Source organism: Urocitellus parryii, chromosome 8, assembly GCF_045843805.1.
Source record: "Urocitellus parryii isolate mUroPar1 chromosome 8, mUroPar1.hap1, whole genome shotgun sequence".
NCBI classification, from domain to species: Eukaryota; Metazoa; Chordata; class Mammalia; order Rodentia; family Sciuridae; genus Urocitellus; species Urocitellus parryii.
This window is the reverse complement of record NC_135538.1, coordinates 15,338,642-15,355,094: the sequence shown is the minus strand read 5'-3', so window position 1 is coordinate 15,355,094 and position 16,453 is coordinate 15,338,642. Positions and strand designations below refer to the sequence as shown.

Below are 16,453 nucleotides of genomic sequence, written 5' to 3'. Positions count from 1 at the left end.
CCACAGTGGTGTCTATTGTCCTGCTTCTCAATTTCGTGATGTCATGTTTCATTTAAGGCTCACAGGGATGCTGAAGTTTGTGGTCTGCACACTAGGGGGAAAAGGCAGTGAGAAAGTTGCAGATCAGGTTTTTGTAAAGCCTTTGTGTGCTGGGTTTGAGAGATAAAAGCTGACTCATGCAATATTTCCACGGAAGGCGCTGCACGGACTAGTAAAAGCTTCTCGTTTTACCTGACTGAGCACCCAGTGAGGTCACTGCACCAGGCAGACGATGTGCTTCAGCCGAAGTGGAGCACAGGTAGGTGCTAAAGTGAATTCTCCCAAGAAATGATTCGGGACTTGTTCCTTTCCTCTTAGAGCAACCGGAGACAGAAAAGGTGCACAGCCTTGGGACTTTTGCAGGGGGGTTTCTTTGCAGAGCTGCAGAAGGACAGAAGCTGGGCTGGATGCAGCACAGATGTTCTGTTGCAAATTCCATGCACTGAAATCCAAGTAGTTTAGAAGATGACTCCCCCCCCCCCCATAGGAACTACAGTCTGTCTTAAACAGTTTTGTCTTGGTTTGGATCTTTCCTTAAAGTTGGGTTGAAACAACTGGAGAGTTGACTTTCAGACTCTGGGGAGAAGCCTGAGATCCTCAGTTATCTTGCACAACATTTTAATATGTTTTCTTTCTGAGGTTCGTGCAGGCTAACCTAGAGGAACAAAAGAAATGTGTGCAAATTGTATGCTTAGCAACGGCTGAATGCAGTGTGCATTTTGAGTGTTTTGGGTAAGAAATACTTTTGTTAGTAGCAATGACTGAGGGGAAGGAGGCAGGGATTGTATTTGAAGCCGTTGTCTACTGGAATCTGATTTTATTAATTATTTGAATTTAGTGGTACTGTCATTTTTGAAAGGCAAACGGGGCGTTCCTTTGATTTATCACATAGTGAATAGAAAAATCATTTTCATTTAAAATATTTGATAGAAATAGAGGTTGAGATTTTAATTTCCTGAAGTAATTTTGCTGATTATAAAAACAGCATGCTTACTGAAGAAAAGACATGTTTGCAGGTACAGCAAAGGAAGAAAATTACCATTTCTACTTGGTAAAACAAATGTTAATATTGTATTATGCATCCCTCAGTCTTATTCTAATGTGGATAATTAAGTAGCAGTGTCTTAAATTCAAAATTAGAAGCATATCCTACATCTGTTCATTAAACCACCCAGTTTACTTAATTGCATATTCCAACAGTTTCTTACACCTTTAAGGATTTAAAAGAACATGAAATGTAATCTTTTTACATTGTACCTTCCAGAAGGATTTATTTACTCTGATCTCTATTGTTAGATACTTCAATTTCTCTTCCTCCTTTTCCTTAAAAAAAAAATGTTTAATGTACTTTGTGGACAGATTTATTTTCTCAGCGTGTTATTGTTAGTCACTTGGAATTCTCTTCCTCCTCCTCCTTTTTCTTTAAGAAAATGTTATTTTGCTTAATGCTTCCCTCCCAATGTGCGGAGATGTTTTGGGAACAGAGTGTGTTCAATATAGATGGAGCTTGTGTATATGGCTGTCATTGTTTAGTTGCTACTTTGAGATTGATGTTTTCATCTAGCAGGAAGGTGCTATTCAAAGTGAAGCTGGAACACAGAATATTTTTTAGTCTAAATTAAAAATAAAGGTTTTTCTAGCTTTTGGCAAAGTCAGTGGCATATTTCAGCATCCAAAAGCTGGCATTAGCAGGATGTTGAAGAGAATCGCTACCGTGGGGTTCCTGCTTATGCCGGGAGCCCAGCTAGGAATGGGCAGTGTGGTAAACCAGCCAGAGATGGGTGGATTGTTTCAAGGTTGGAGTCACTTCCTGAAGGTTGAATGGGACCTGCAGAAGCCATATAGTCCAGCTGTCCCACTTACAGGCAGGAAGCTGAAGTTCAGACTCCACATGGATGAGGCAGAGCCAGGGCAGATATGTTCATTCTCTGACCAGAAGAGAGTATTATGTCATCATTTAACTTCTGATCTGTCCTCTCTGTACACACAGTTAGATACACACACACACACACACACACACACACACACATACACACACACACACTGTAGGCCCTAGATACACACACACACACACAGTGTAAGCCCTAGACACACACACACACACACACACACACACACACACACTGTAGGCCCTAGATACACACACACACACACACACACACACACTGTAGGCCCTAGATACACACACACACACACACACACTGTAGGCCCTAGATACACACACACACACACACTGTAGGCCCTAGATACACACACACACACACACACACACACACACACACTGTAGGCCCTTTGGACATAGGGGTACCAATTCACTTATGCTGAATTTTTCATTTCCTGATTCCTTAAGTTCTTTTTCTGCCCAACTATCTTATAAATCTAGATCCATGTACAAGAAATAGTGGACTAGATATCAGAAACCATAGTCTCTGATGCACACTTAAACTGAGCACTCTGTACTTAACCTCTCTGGGTTGCTTTATTTTTTTTTTTTTGTCATTCATTTGTTTGTTTTTTCCAACTACAAAAATTTTTAAAAAGTAATGAAACACATGGAAGAACTTTGAAGTTGTTTGGCAGCGGGAGAGTAAGGACAATTTTAATGTAGTGTTATAGCCATTGTGTTGGGGAAGGCTACTTTGTTATATGGAGACTTGGGTTATCTCTTATTGTATAATAAATCTCAGTGGCTGGCAGCGGTGACAATCATTAGAAATCCCCGAGTCAGGAATCCAGGAGATGCTGCCCCAGAGGATGTAGCACAGGTGCAGTCCACACTGGCCAGGCTGGGCCATTCGGAAGGCTGCTCGCTCCCATGTCTGGTTCCTGGGCTAGAAACCTTGAACAGCAAGGCCAGAAAAACTGGTGTCCATCGAGTGTCCCGCTGCCTATCAGTGTGTCTCACCACCTGTTTGCTTCTCCTTGGCAGCTTCAGAAAACCAGACTATTCATGTGGTGGCTCAGGGGACATCCAGCCCCAGTCACTAGAGGGCTCCTTCTTGCGTCCTAGTCTGCCATGCTCTGAGCATTGGTGTCCTCCTCAGAGTGGAGGCAGGATCCCTGCCACATCTGGATTCCAGTGTTACGGGGAAAGAATGTGGAAGAAAGATGTCAAATGTCTTGAGAAATGGACCCTCGATGGGCGTGTAGCATTTCCATTGGTGAGAGCTCACCGAGTGGCCTTATCTAATGGCAAAAGAGGCTGGGAAATGTGCTCAGCTGAAACTCTGGGTTCACTAAGGAAAAAGAGAGCGTGGATTTTTGGACAACTAACAGTTTCCTCTGTAAGTGTAACACAACAGTTTAGAGTACCCCCAGGGTCCTCTTCATCTCTGCTGCTAAGTCACCACACAAAAGCATACACTAAAAGTAAAAGCAACTACATTTGCATAAAAGGCTTAAAGGAATTCCCTTCAGTTTCCTTTTAAGCAGACTGACTGGAGTCGCTGCTTGGCTAAGGCAATTTATCTAAAACATTAGCTGCACCAACCACTTACTTCATCCCTACCCTGTGAGATAGCCGTTGGCTAAGGCTACTTTGTTAATATGGAGACTGGGGTTATCTCTTTCCATCTTAGTCCATTTGGGCTACTATAACAAAATTCCTTAAACTGGATAACTTACAAACAACAGAAATGTACTGCTTACAGTTCCAGAGGCCGGGAAGTCCAAGACCAAGGCTCCTGCAGGGGAGATGTTTCGTGCAGGCCTGTTCCTCCTTGATGGCAGCTTCTGTGTGTCCTCACATGGCAGAAGGGGGTAATAGGCTCCTTGGCCTCCTTTTTAGGAGCACCAACCCCATTCTGGAGGGTACATCCCTCATGACATGATCACCTCTCAGAGGCCTCAAGTTCTGGGTCATTAAGTTTAAACATGGGACCTCTCTATTCAGTATTAGACTTCATAGCTTAAAAGAATCTTTGCTCTTCTTTCAATCCCTTGCCTCTTATTTAAACAAAGCAGTTTTGCAAAATATCTTCTCCAGTTCTTGATCCTCTTCTGTCCCTATTTGCTTTACTAACTTTTCACTGGTAACGAGTTTGTTGTTGGTAAAGTTCAGCTCCTTTTCATATGGTCATTCATATGCCACATGATACCACTGTATAAGGAATCTACCAGAAAGGTGGTTGCCAAGGGCTGGAGAGAGGAAGACACAGGGTGGTATTAGTGGAAGAAAACAGATTTCAACCATGCAATATAAGAGCACAGTGCTCTTCCTAACAATGCTGTATTATATAGTTCAAACGTTGCTCAGAGGGTAGGTTTTATGCTGTGTTCTTATTACAAAATAACAACAACAAAGACATGAGGAAGCTTCTGGAGATGATGGATATGTGTTCATGGCATAGATAGTGATGGTGGTTTCCTGGGCATGTACTTATCTCCAAACTCATCAAGTTGTGTTCATCAGCTACGTACTACTTTTTGTATGTCAATTGTGCTAAAATACTTTTTGAACTATTTATTTTGGGGAAAAAAATATAGAAAAGACCAAAAGATAGTACAGAGTTCCCATATGCCCTTTATCAAGTTTCCCCTAATGTTACTATCTTATCTAACCATAGTACCTTGGTCAAAACTAAGAAATAACATTGTAACAAGAGTTTTTCACTTCATCACCAAACAGCAACAGAATAAGTATGATAATCATGTTCCCTGAATTGAACATTAAAGAACATGGAGAGTTCTAGTCCTGGTCCTGCCTTTTCAAAAGAAAAATCAACTTTAGTTGAAAAGCCAAGAAGTCAAGCAGAGCCTGATGGTGCACACCTATAATCCCAGCTACCCAGGAGGCTGAGGCAGGAGGATCATGAGTTCAAGGCCAGCCTGGGCAACTTAACAAGACCCTGTCTCAAAATAAAACAACAAAAAGTCTAACTTGTGAAAACCCATGTGTTTTTGTCAGCTTTTATGTCTCTATGACCAAAATATCTAATGAGAACAACTTAGAGGAGGGAAAGTTTATTTGGGGTTCACTGCCGTTTCAGAGATCTCAGTCCATAGACGGTTCAATTCCATTGCTTTGGACCCCAGATGAGGCAGCACATCATGGGGTAACGACCCAGCAGTGGAAAGCTGCTCAGTTCCTGTAAGAGTCAGGAAGAAGCAGAGAGAGGGAAGGGTACGGAGCCACAGGGAAGGTGCACATTTCCAGGGCACACCCCAGTGACCCACCAACCAGTCAGTCCTTTCACACTAGGATGAACCGATTAGGCTAGAGTTCTCGTAGTCTAACCATTTTTCCTCTGAATATTCCTGCATTAATTGGAGCTTTGGGGGGACCCCTTACAGTCAAATCATAACTCCACATTATCCAAGGCTTTTAAGTATTGAGTTAGTAGGCACAACTCTGGGGGGAGAGGTACTCTCCTCAAATACTTGGTGTTGTCTTTGAAACATATGAATGTGTATTTCTTAATGTTGACTCTTCACTTTTTTTAAAAAATTGTGAATTTGGTTGTTTAAAACGTTGAGGCTCTGCCAGAGGCTAGCTCTATATTAAATGACCTTTGCTAGCTGATTGAAGAGCTTCTCGTTCATCCCATAGTCTTTCTGCAGCTTTCCCTCTTTGGCGAGCGCACAGGCCATGTAATAAGGAAGGACATCATTTTAGTTATTCACTCGTATTGAGGACAGTACATTCTCTAGATCTCCCTGGTTGTTCTGCCAAGGAACTCAGACTAGGTATTTGATGTCTGGAATAGCAATGAGCAGAATCTGGAAATCCTGATCCCTCCTCCACCCCCGCAGTGAGAGGACTTTCTGTTTTTTCTTGTAGGTCACTCCTTGGGAGTTGTGACATGGACTCACAGGCCATGGAGCCCACTGAGTCCCCCTTTCATGCATGAATGCAGTCACAGAAGGCCATGGGAAGTTACATGTCAAACCTAAATCAGCCCTAAAAGCAAGTGAGAGCCAGGAAGCACGGCTTGATTCTGGCACTCACATTCCAGAGGAGAGCAATTAAAATGATGGAAGTTGGAAGGGCACGCAAAGAAAAGCCAAGGAATTAAAGTTACTTTGCCTAGAAAAAATTAGAAACGTGTTGTGAAATTAAAATACGATACCTATAGGGAGCTGTTTAGCTATTTTTTTCTTTTTACTAAAAAAATGGCACCAAAAAGGAAATGTCAGTGACTTAGCTAATTGGCACTTATAAGAATCAGTAAACCACCATGTCCCCTGTACCTCCATGTCCCCTGTACCTTGCCAAGGATCAGATTGACCGTGACCCTCAGGTGGGTCGAGCCAGCTTATTTGGGGGTTTTCCTGGTCAAAAGATCTACCTGAGAAGTACGATTGGCAATGTTTGGCAAGAAGTTCTCGGAAATTATTCTATTATTAGCCCTTTGCTTGGGATTTAGGAAGACGAGAATTTTTAAGAACAAGCAAATTATACAAGTGTTCATTTTTCACTCTAGGCAGAAGAAAAAGCTTCCTTGCTCTCTACTTTTCTCTCTGGTGTTTCAGTTTATCATAGAAAATCAGTAACACCAGAATCTATGACACAACAGCCATCTCCTAGATGGACCCCAGATGAGGTTTTAGTTCTCCTAATTTGTAACAATAGTTCGCATTAATAGATGGAGTTTGCAAAAAAAAAAAAGGGGGGGGGCAAACCAAGCTGAATTTTTCTCTCTATTCGAAATAATAATAGTGGATTGTTAATAATAGTGAACAGAGATTGATATGGTCAACTTAATCTTCATAATAATGTAATAACCTAGAAGATCTCTGTATCACATGGTCCAACTAAACTATCTGTGAGCCACATAGATATTTTATTCTCGGGTAGTCACATTTTTAAAAAAAAGTAAAATGAGATGTGAAAATAAATTTAATAAGACTTTTTAAATTTCAATCACAGTTCCAAAATATTATTTCAACATGTAATTAATATAAAAATGATTGAGTTGTGTTTTGTAACTTTTGTTCCATATTATGTCCTTGAAGTCTAAGGTGTATTTTACACCTAGAGCACATCTCAGTTTGGACTGGCCACATTTCAAGTGCTCGATAGCCACGGGTAGCCAGTGGCCACTACACTGAGCAGCACACCTCTAAAGATAAATATTAATAATTGGCAAATTGTATGAGAAAGAATAGTCCAGACAGGGTGGAAATCTTAAATTATTTTGAGGGAGGTGAGAACAAGACTAGACGGTTTTTATGAGGTACATTTCCTTCTATGAGAAAACTGTAATTATCTTCTAAGCAATGAGTCAACATAAAAAATGTTATCCATTAGCAAATGCAGTCTCGTATTACATGATATTATTCGACCCGACTTTAAATGTCCCACTTCTGTCATTGGCAGTTTTGGAAAGTATTTAGTTTGAGGCAGTAAAGTTGGCTAATGCTACACATGCCAAATATCTGCAATATTTGATTTTATAAAGTGCCTAATTGGCAACCTGAATAATAGACGGCTGGCAGTGATCTCAAGTACATGGCCTGGTTTTGGAACATACGAAGGCTTTTCTGGAACAGTACCCAATTCATGTTGCTGTTTGATTTATCCACAAAGGCATCCCCTGTTGCCCTAAGTTTCACATCCGACTTTTTCTCACCTTCAAAAGTCATTTTTAAAGCAATGCCATCAGTAGCAGGCCAACACGGTCTCCTTTGAAAACAATTTTTATTTCTCTTTAATCCCTGGACAGCCCATATTGGCTGCCTTGGAGTAAGTAGATAAAAGAAATGAGTCTCTTTGTTGGGTTTATTTTTGGTGGTCCTGATAATCAGTGCACTGCCAAGTGTTTTGTAACTGTGTTAAAAAGTTTCCTAGACTAGAGGAAGACTAATTCTTGCCCAGTTAGGAAATTGGAACTTGCCCTGGAGATCAGCCTATCCAGATCTGTGAGGGTAGGTTGTTTGATCTAGAACTTTCCAGATGTCCTTGCCTTTTATATGGAGTGCATTCAACTTACATTTGGTCTTGAATCATAGCCTCATTTGACCCTTGAGACCTGAAAGAATCCTTCATTCTTCCCATTCCCTATGGTGGACTCAATCTCAGGGTTATGGTGATGGTTATGGTTATGGTGGAGGCCCCAGGGAAGAAACTCGTTGCATCTGTTCCTATTTGGAGCTGCTCAGGACTTTCCTAACACTAGTCCTGCACATGGGCAAGTGTCCTCTGCTGTCAGCCTGCCCAAATGCCTGGCTGCTTCTCAGACTTTTGCCACACTCAAGTTGGATCAAGCTTTTTAGGTCAAGTGCATTTTAACTACTGGCCATCCATGTTTTATAGGCCATAAAGTTGTTACAGAGCAAACCAAAAAAAAAAAAAAAAAAAAATTGCAAAAGCTTTTAAAATCGAAGCAAACTCATACCATGTGTTAGCAGTTATGCTGATAAATTGCTTATTTCCTATAATTTCTTACCATTCTATCCTGTGAACCCAGAGTTCCTTTATTTTATATTCATAATTTTAACATTTTCTTCATGCATTTGCACTAATATTTGCCATGAATCTATCTAGAAAAACTCAGTATGTTGAAGGATTTTGATGGAGTCTTTATGTTTGTTTTTCTTTGTATCAGGATTGAACCCAGAAGTACTTACCCCCAGAGCCATATCCTCAGCCCTTTTTATTTTGAGACAGGGTCTCACTAAGTTGCTTAGGGCCTCACTAAATGGCTGAGGCTGGCTTTGAACTTGCAATCCTCCTGCTCGGCCTCGGACTCGCTGGGATTACAGGCATGTGCCACTGTACCCAATGAACTTTTCATGTTCTAAAAATAATGGTGCCAGTGGTTTGAACTCTATTATAGAATCAAAACGAACTTACATTCCCCTTGAAAACTGATCATTAATGTATATTATTGTTAATGTATTGTCATAACCTTCCAAACATAAATTTCACTCCTTTCCAATAAAAGCACATAAACATGGATTCGGATAGTAAGGTAACCTGCCCAAATGAGCAAATATCATCATCAGTCACATTCTTTATCACAGGTCATATCGTCTCTATATACCTGGAATCTCATTATTTTAGGGGTAAAAAATGTTGATTCTGCTTTATGGAATGAAGAAGCTTGAAACGTTGAGTATTCCATCAGAACAGCTCTGAAAGTTTAATTTGCATGAGAGCCTTTGGGACCCAGGGTCATTTTTAAGTGCTGTGGGTATTGAGTGACCGTCTGACCTGGTGGATAGATATGCTTTCTTATAAATGACAACAGCCTGTTTCTCCTAAGTGTTCTTGTAATTTCCTTCTATATTTATTTATATACTTACTAATGGGATGGGGGTCTTTAATTTGTTTGGTTTTCATGCCTAGTATTAGAAAATTATCTTCGATGTGTTGCTTCTTTAGTGTTGTGTACAGTGAAATGTATAGTTGTTGCTGTCACTTAGATCCTAATACTTCCAGGAACCTTGCTTAATATTCTTTGAGATTGTGGTGAAAGACTTAAAAATCTCCAGTGATAATCCTCAAAACTCTGTAAGAATCATGGATTGAACCCACTGAGGTTCAGCCCCAGCTCATTTTATCTTTTCTTTTGAGACAGGGTCTCATAAGTTGCTTGGGGCCTTGCCAAGTTGCTGAGGCTGGCCTATCATAAGTTGATCCTCCGGCCTCAGCTTCTTGAGCTATTAGGATTACTGGCGTGGGCCAGTGCACCTGACCGGAGGATGCCTCTTAAGTACATAAGAATCACTTATGTGCTTGTTAAAGTTATAGATTGCTCAGCCCCAACCTCTAAGCCTTTAATTTAGTACATCTAGACTGATGTGCACACATGAGCCCTTCCAGGTGGTCACACTTGGAGACATTGGATGTATTTCTTAGACTTTCCTGTGTATGCATCACCCTGGGATCTTGTGAAATGCAGAGGTCAGGAGTTCTAGGGCAGAGCCTGAGACTGCGTTCCCATCAGGCTCCCAGGCAATGCTTCTGAAGCCCTCGCTTTGCATCTTGGGCCCTTTCTCTTTCTATAACTAACTTGGCACCATTTGGTTATTGACTGTATACCTGCAGGCCAGGTTCTGACTTCCTTTCAACCCTCTCACCTTGCTTATCCTGTCTTTTTTATTTATTTTGTGCTACGCATGTAGATGGGCACCGGATGCGTCTTGAAGCAGCATCAGCTGTAACAGAAGATCCCGATCCTGAAACCACAGCTGAAGGTTCCCTATCCCCAGAACCAAAGACCATGGAGCTCTCTGACAGTGACAGACCCATCAGCTTTGGCTCCACCTCATCCTCAGCCTCTTCCCGCGACAGCCATGGCTCCTTTGGCAGCAGAATGACCTTGGTTTCAAATAGCCACTTGGGCTTGTTTCACCAGGATAAGGAAGCGGGGGCCATAAAGCTGGAGCTGGTTCCAGCACGGCCGTTTTCGAGCAGCGAGCTGCAGAGGGACACCCCTGCTGGGCCGCAGAACATGGACGAGAGCAGTGAGAGGCAGCCCAGGACCCCATGGAGAGTGGACACAAATGGGGCGTCCAAAACGACGGCAGACACAGCCACCAGCCCCAAGCTCCTCTATGTGGATAGGGTTGTGCAGGAGATTCTAGAGACGGAAAGGACTTACGTGCAAGATTTGAAAAGCATCGTGGAGGTAAGGCAAGCTTCGTTTTTCCAAGTTTGTCAAGCAGGAGAAATAGGCTTGCAAAATAAAGAGCAAAGCCAAGCTTTTCAATGTGGGGGATATATGTGTGTTGTCGCCCAAGATGTACAGAGGTATGAAAGTTTAAACAGATGGTTAATGTAGCTAGGGCTGGGCTCACTGGGTGAACTCCTCTTCATAGTTGCACTAATGAGTCAGTGTGTGTCAGGAGTAAGGATGATCCTGTGCATGTACCAGTATGCTGTGTTCATCAATCCCACATCAGAGTGCCTTGCAGCTTGGAGCAGGCGAGAGGATGGGATGGGCCTTCAAGCCTCCCAGCAGATAGGTGTCAGGTGTATCTGACTGAACCCATTAGGGTAAGCTGTTCTTCACCCTCATCACAGTTCTCCACTTGCCTTGGAGTTTCTGATTTCATTGGCCAAGGGTGTAGCCCGAGGAGTGGGAGATTCTCAGGTGCCTCTAATACGCTAAGCCTGGAGCCACTGTTCTAGATTGGGCCTATGCTGGTTGGTGTTTGGGGGAAAGGAGTGAAGGATAGAAGAAAAACCATGGGCTCTGTTTTGTCTTGAGTGTTTCCTTTCTGTTCACCTTTATAGTCAACAGTTTAACATAATTTGCATAAGTTATTTTGTTTATAAATTATTTGCATAATTTATTCCATGTGAATCAAACTCAGCTCTATGAGCCAGATCATATCCTCTGGAAATCCATTTATTGACTTTGATTTATAAGCAGGTTTTTGAGCATAATGAATGACCAGTGGTGCTGGGTATGGTGGTGCATGCCTGTAATCCCAGCACCTTGGGAGGGTGAGGCAGGAGGATCACAAGTTCAAGGCCAACCTCAGCAATTTACTGAGGCCCTCAGCAACTTGGAAAGATCCCGTCTTAAAATTTTTAAAAAAAGGGGGGGGGGGATGTAGCTCAATGGTAAAGTGCCCCCAGGGGTTCAGTTCCCAATACAAAAACCTAAATAAATAAATAAATACAATGATCACTGAAGCTCACATGTTAACTCATTCTTAATTTATGATTAAGAATATTCTATTTAATAGCAAATTTGTATATTACAAAGCTACACTCACTTTGCTGCCTATTAAGATTAAATTCTTTCATTTGTTAATACCTATTGCCTATTTTAGACTTCTAACTTAAAATGCGCTTCAGAATGTAGTGGACTATTTGCTAATAAGCACATTCTGTACTAAATAAATACATTCTTATAGCATTAGCCCCTCAAAAAATAAAATAAAATAATTTAAAGCATGATCATGTGTTAATTTCTACAAATGATAGAACAGACACTGTCTCCTAAAATAGTTATGACCTAACTTTCCAGTAATAATAGAAAAGTCAATTGATGCTCAACCAAAACAATATGTGGTACCAAATGTAGGACCAAGTTGGCCAACTTTTAAAAAAATTGACAATGATGTCATTTGTACTTGAGAAGAAATATCTATGAATCAGCCAAAAGTTTTACAACCTCTCAGGAAACTTATTAAAGCTTTCTTTGGTTTATGCTTTTTTTTTTTTTCTTACTTTCTTAGAAATTTCTCCACTTAATCAGAATTCACCTTACTAAGAAAGAAGCATTTAGTTCCTCAACTAGTATTACATGAAGTCTCTTCTACCTGAGACTGGTTGATTAACGTTAGGTGGAAAAATAAAGAATAAGATTTGAATGAAAGGAAATAGAGTTTTTTTTTTTTTTCTAAGAAAGTTTTAGTGTAAGTTGTAGTTGAAGCAGTCCAAATGTCTTTGCCTTTTTTCCTGTAACCTTGAGTTAATCATATTTTGCAGATGGGGTTGGGGACCTTTTCATATAGCTCTAAATAGTAAAAAGTTTAGGTTCTGAGCCTAAGGTCACAGTGTCACCAGTGTGCAATTCTGCTGGGAGGGCTCAAAAACAGTGATAGTCACTGTAAATGAATAGTCCTAGAAATATGAACAAATCTCTAGAGCCCAACTTAATCGAAGGGCCATAGTCTGCTGACCCCTGTTTCAGACTCCAAATCTGTGCCACACCTCAACTGTAAGATGGTACCTGCACAGGGTTCTTTGAATTCTATTAAATAATAGTAAAAGCATGTACAACAGTGCCTGGCACATGGTAGGCAATTAATAAATAGAATATAATCAACACCAGCCCTGTATGAATCTGCTGCTTAAGAGTGATCAACATGTATACTATGTTTCACATTAAATATTTGCCAAAAATAATCAGGTAAGCCAGTTCATAACAGAAATTTAATTAGGAAAAAAAAAGTTTTAATGGGCAGCTCTGATTTTATTATCTTGAATAAAATTGGATTATTTCTAATGACCCCACTGAAATTCAGAGGTGGGACATTCAGAGGCAAAGGCAGAAGGGGTATTGGGAGGGGCAGGGTTGGTGAAGATAAGTGCTGCTGAATAGGGGCACCCAGGTTGGAAGAACTAAGCTCCCCTTTGTTCTGGAAGTCGCCAGAGTGCTGTGGGTCACTTGCCCATTCCACCTAGAAAACTTCCAAATCTAACCAGGTGATGATAGTCTGCGTATCTCAAGAAACTGAAGAGAGGATTTTGAATATTTTCCCTGTAAAGAGCAATCTGTTAATAACAGCTATGGTAAGTTCTTACCATACCTAAAAGACGAATTTTCCTTAGTTGGCTCTTCCTAAGCAAGAATTGTTGCTGGCAGGAAAAAAAAAAAAACTAGTATAATAATTTATAGAGATAACCAGTGATTTATCTTCCTTTATCCAATAACACATTTTCTGAGTTTGCATACTCGGCTTTATTGAATCTCATTTAACTAATATCAATCAATACTCATTTCAAATTCAATCAATTTTCCCCATAGACTGTACATTTTATTTATGTATATGCCATATAGATGCATAATCTCCATGACTTGGGATTCGATTTCATTTTCAGGATTTGTGAACTGTAATATTTTTGTGAAAGATCATTGATACATGAATTGGTTCAAAACACACTCACATAAGACAGTGTTCCACATGGTCCCAAATATCAGAGTAGCTTATTTCTGAGAAGTTGTCCTTCTACCCTTAGTTGGGCAGTAGGATTCCTGGATGTTGGTCACATGCAGAGATAACATATTAAAATAATCCAAAACATACAGATTCTTTTCTTTCCCTTGCCAGTTAGGGTTCATAAATGAACCCCTTAAATGCTTTCTGAAAAGTTAACTTAGAAATATGTTGTTGTTGTTATTGATTTTTAATAACTTCATTTTATTTATTTTTTAAATGTGATGCTGAGAATCAAACCCAGCGACTCACTCGTGCTAGGCAAGCGCTCCACCACTGAGCCACAGCCCCACCCTCTGTTGTTATTCTCACTCCTTATTCTTCATTTCTTGCATTCCTCCCCAGGCCCTTATCTCTGGACCCCAGTCCCACCTGCATGGCTATTCTATTCCATTCTCTGCTCCTTTACCCAACTTCCTGGCTATTTGTTTTTGTACACTTGACATTTGGGGGAGGTAAGATCTTGACTATCACCCATGCCCAGAGCAACAATGGGGCTCTTATTTCCATCTTTATATATGGCTCTTGGCACATTCACAGATAAAATGAGATGATAAATATGAAAGCAACTTAAAAGTAAAATAACCAGTGATACAGTTTGTGGAGAGATAGAAATCCATAGTTGGTGAGCAGAAAATAAGGGTCTCTTTCATGTTTAATGGGACCTTCAATTGACTGAGCAAGGGCTCTCCTGGGCAGAGTGGGTTTCTTTAATCTTTCTAAATGATCTGTAAAAGAGCCTTTGAGAGCCTCATAAGATCGGGCCTCAGATAGAGTTCATGGCCTGTTTTACCCTTTTAGTAAAGTTTTAAAATAGTTCATAATGTTGCATAATGCTGTATAATTGGAAGCTAAATTCCCACTACAAATGCCATCTTTGAACTTTCAGATACTAAATTAGGTCATCCCTTGGGATGTCAAAGATGTGTAGTTTGTGGGGGAAAAAAAAGTGAGTAAAATAAGTACAGCATGTATTTGGACTTTTATCTGTCATATGCCAGAGACCTAAAATCCTTCAAGTATCTTCATCCATAAAGTATATTTAAAAACAAAGAAGTGAATATTACAGCCTTGATGTCCAAAATTTAAACAGCCAGAGCTTAAGTGTGTCTTTGCTGGAAGACTTTTCATGGTACTCCAAAGCTGTAGCTCTACCCCCAGCTCTTGTATTTCTGAGTCTATGTGGCTCCTTCCTGATTGTGTAGACAGACAGGTAGAAGAGAGAGGGGAACTTTCTGCATACCTAGTGACTTGAAATACATGGAAAGCTATTCTGCCTGTGGCAACAATTTAGAGAGCAAGTTGTTTTGAGCTCTGGTGGTATCGGATGACTTGGAGGGATACCTAGCTCAGGTGGGGGGATCAAGACTTCACCCAACTGTGTGCAGAATGAAAGAAGGAAACCTGTACCCACGCTGGGGACTTGTTGCAGTGGGTCTACCACATTCTCTGCCCAGATACTCAGCTGGGGGCCTTGCGAGACATCTGTGATGGGATAAAGGGGACTGTAAGCTGGCTCTTGTCCTGAGGTCCCCTTCCCTTGCAGATGACACTTTCAAGTTTGGAGTCAGTTTCTAATAAAGCTTGGCTTCCCAGGGGCCTGTGGGAGACAGAATTGCCTGGTGTGGAGAGGGCCCTGTGTGTCTTTGCACTTTGCTGTGCTGAATGGTTGTATGTGGCATTCCCCAGACCAGCCTCACCCCCCTGCAACCCCACCAAAGAAGAAAGCTTATGAGCCCAGGAGAAGGCTGTTGAGAGAGGGAATTGTTACAGATTTTATTGTCTTTTCTTTGCAGATGTCCTGCTTGATACCCTCTGTCCAGTTTAAATAGCTCTTATTATACTGGCACTTTTTACGAGGTTCATTTAGAGTAAAATTTTTTGAGTACTGAGGGGAAAAAAAGTGTTCCATGCTGGAGTGTAAGACTTGGCAAGGATTGTTTTTAATGAAGCCTTGTAACGTGGGTGGATTTAATAGGGAATGTACACTGTAGTACTTGGCATAATTTAACGTGCTTTTTCCTTTTACGTGGCATTTGAGCACTTTTATGTGAATGTGTCTCTTTAGCATAATGGGTGAATGAGCCCTTCCCTAAGACCATTCAAGATCTCTAATGACTTCGAGGCTGACCTGTTGGCGTTCTGCTTATGTAGAAGCTGTTCCTTAAATAATGCTTCTAATTACTGTGCATGGAACCTCACTTGGATTATTCACTTTATTATCTCTTTTCATTATTGTTGTTACCATTATTGTTTTTATGATCCTTCCTCTTCACCCTACCTGCTCCTCTCTCTCATCATCCCAACAACAGCAGCACAGGTGGTAGTGCTGAGTGATTCGGGTGTCCTGTCTTCTACTTGTTGCCATCTAATTTGGAAGACTGAGCAGGGAGTTGGCTTTCCATTTCTTTCCATGCCTAATGGGTTTTCCCATTTGGGATATTTTGTAAATATCTTCTGATTGATTGCTAATGACCAATGGAAACAGTTCCAGGTGGGCAGCATTTGGAAAAAGCAATGAGGTTTGCAGGGTTGCTAAGGTAGCTGTTGGCAGTAGGCAGATGCTCATGGGTACCAATGACTGGTTTTCTCCAAACCTTGGAGCCAGATCTTGAGTCAAACTTAGGAAAGTCATTCTAAATGTCTACATTGGTCAGATTCTCCAGGGAACATGGTAGGCAATGAGTGTCACCTGACACCTTAAGTTTTGTAACCATTCTAATGTAGCTATAAAAATGCTATGTGGACACCACTTCTAAATTTTGTAGATCTATGTTTCAACAACAACAAAAAC

At 40.9% G+C, this 16,453-nt stretch overlaps 1 protein-coding gene across 1 annotated transcript in view; it reads left to right on the top strand.

Moving 5' to 3' along the window:
* Plekhg1 (pleckstrin homology and RhoGEF domain containing G1) overlaps positions 1 to 16,453 on the top strand; it is a 211,559-nt gene that overhangs the window by 116,893 nt on the left and 78,213 nt on the right. The window contains exon 3 of the mRNA XM_077802049.1: positions 10,108 to 10,613. Coding sequence (XP_077658175.1) covers positions 10,119 to 10,613 — 495 coding nt within the window. The 5' untranslated portion in view covers positions 10,108 to 10,118. The remainder of the gene's footprint in view (positions 1 to 10,107; positions 10,614 to 16,453) is intronic.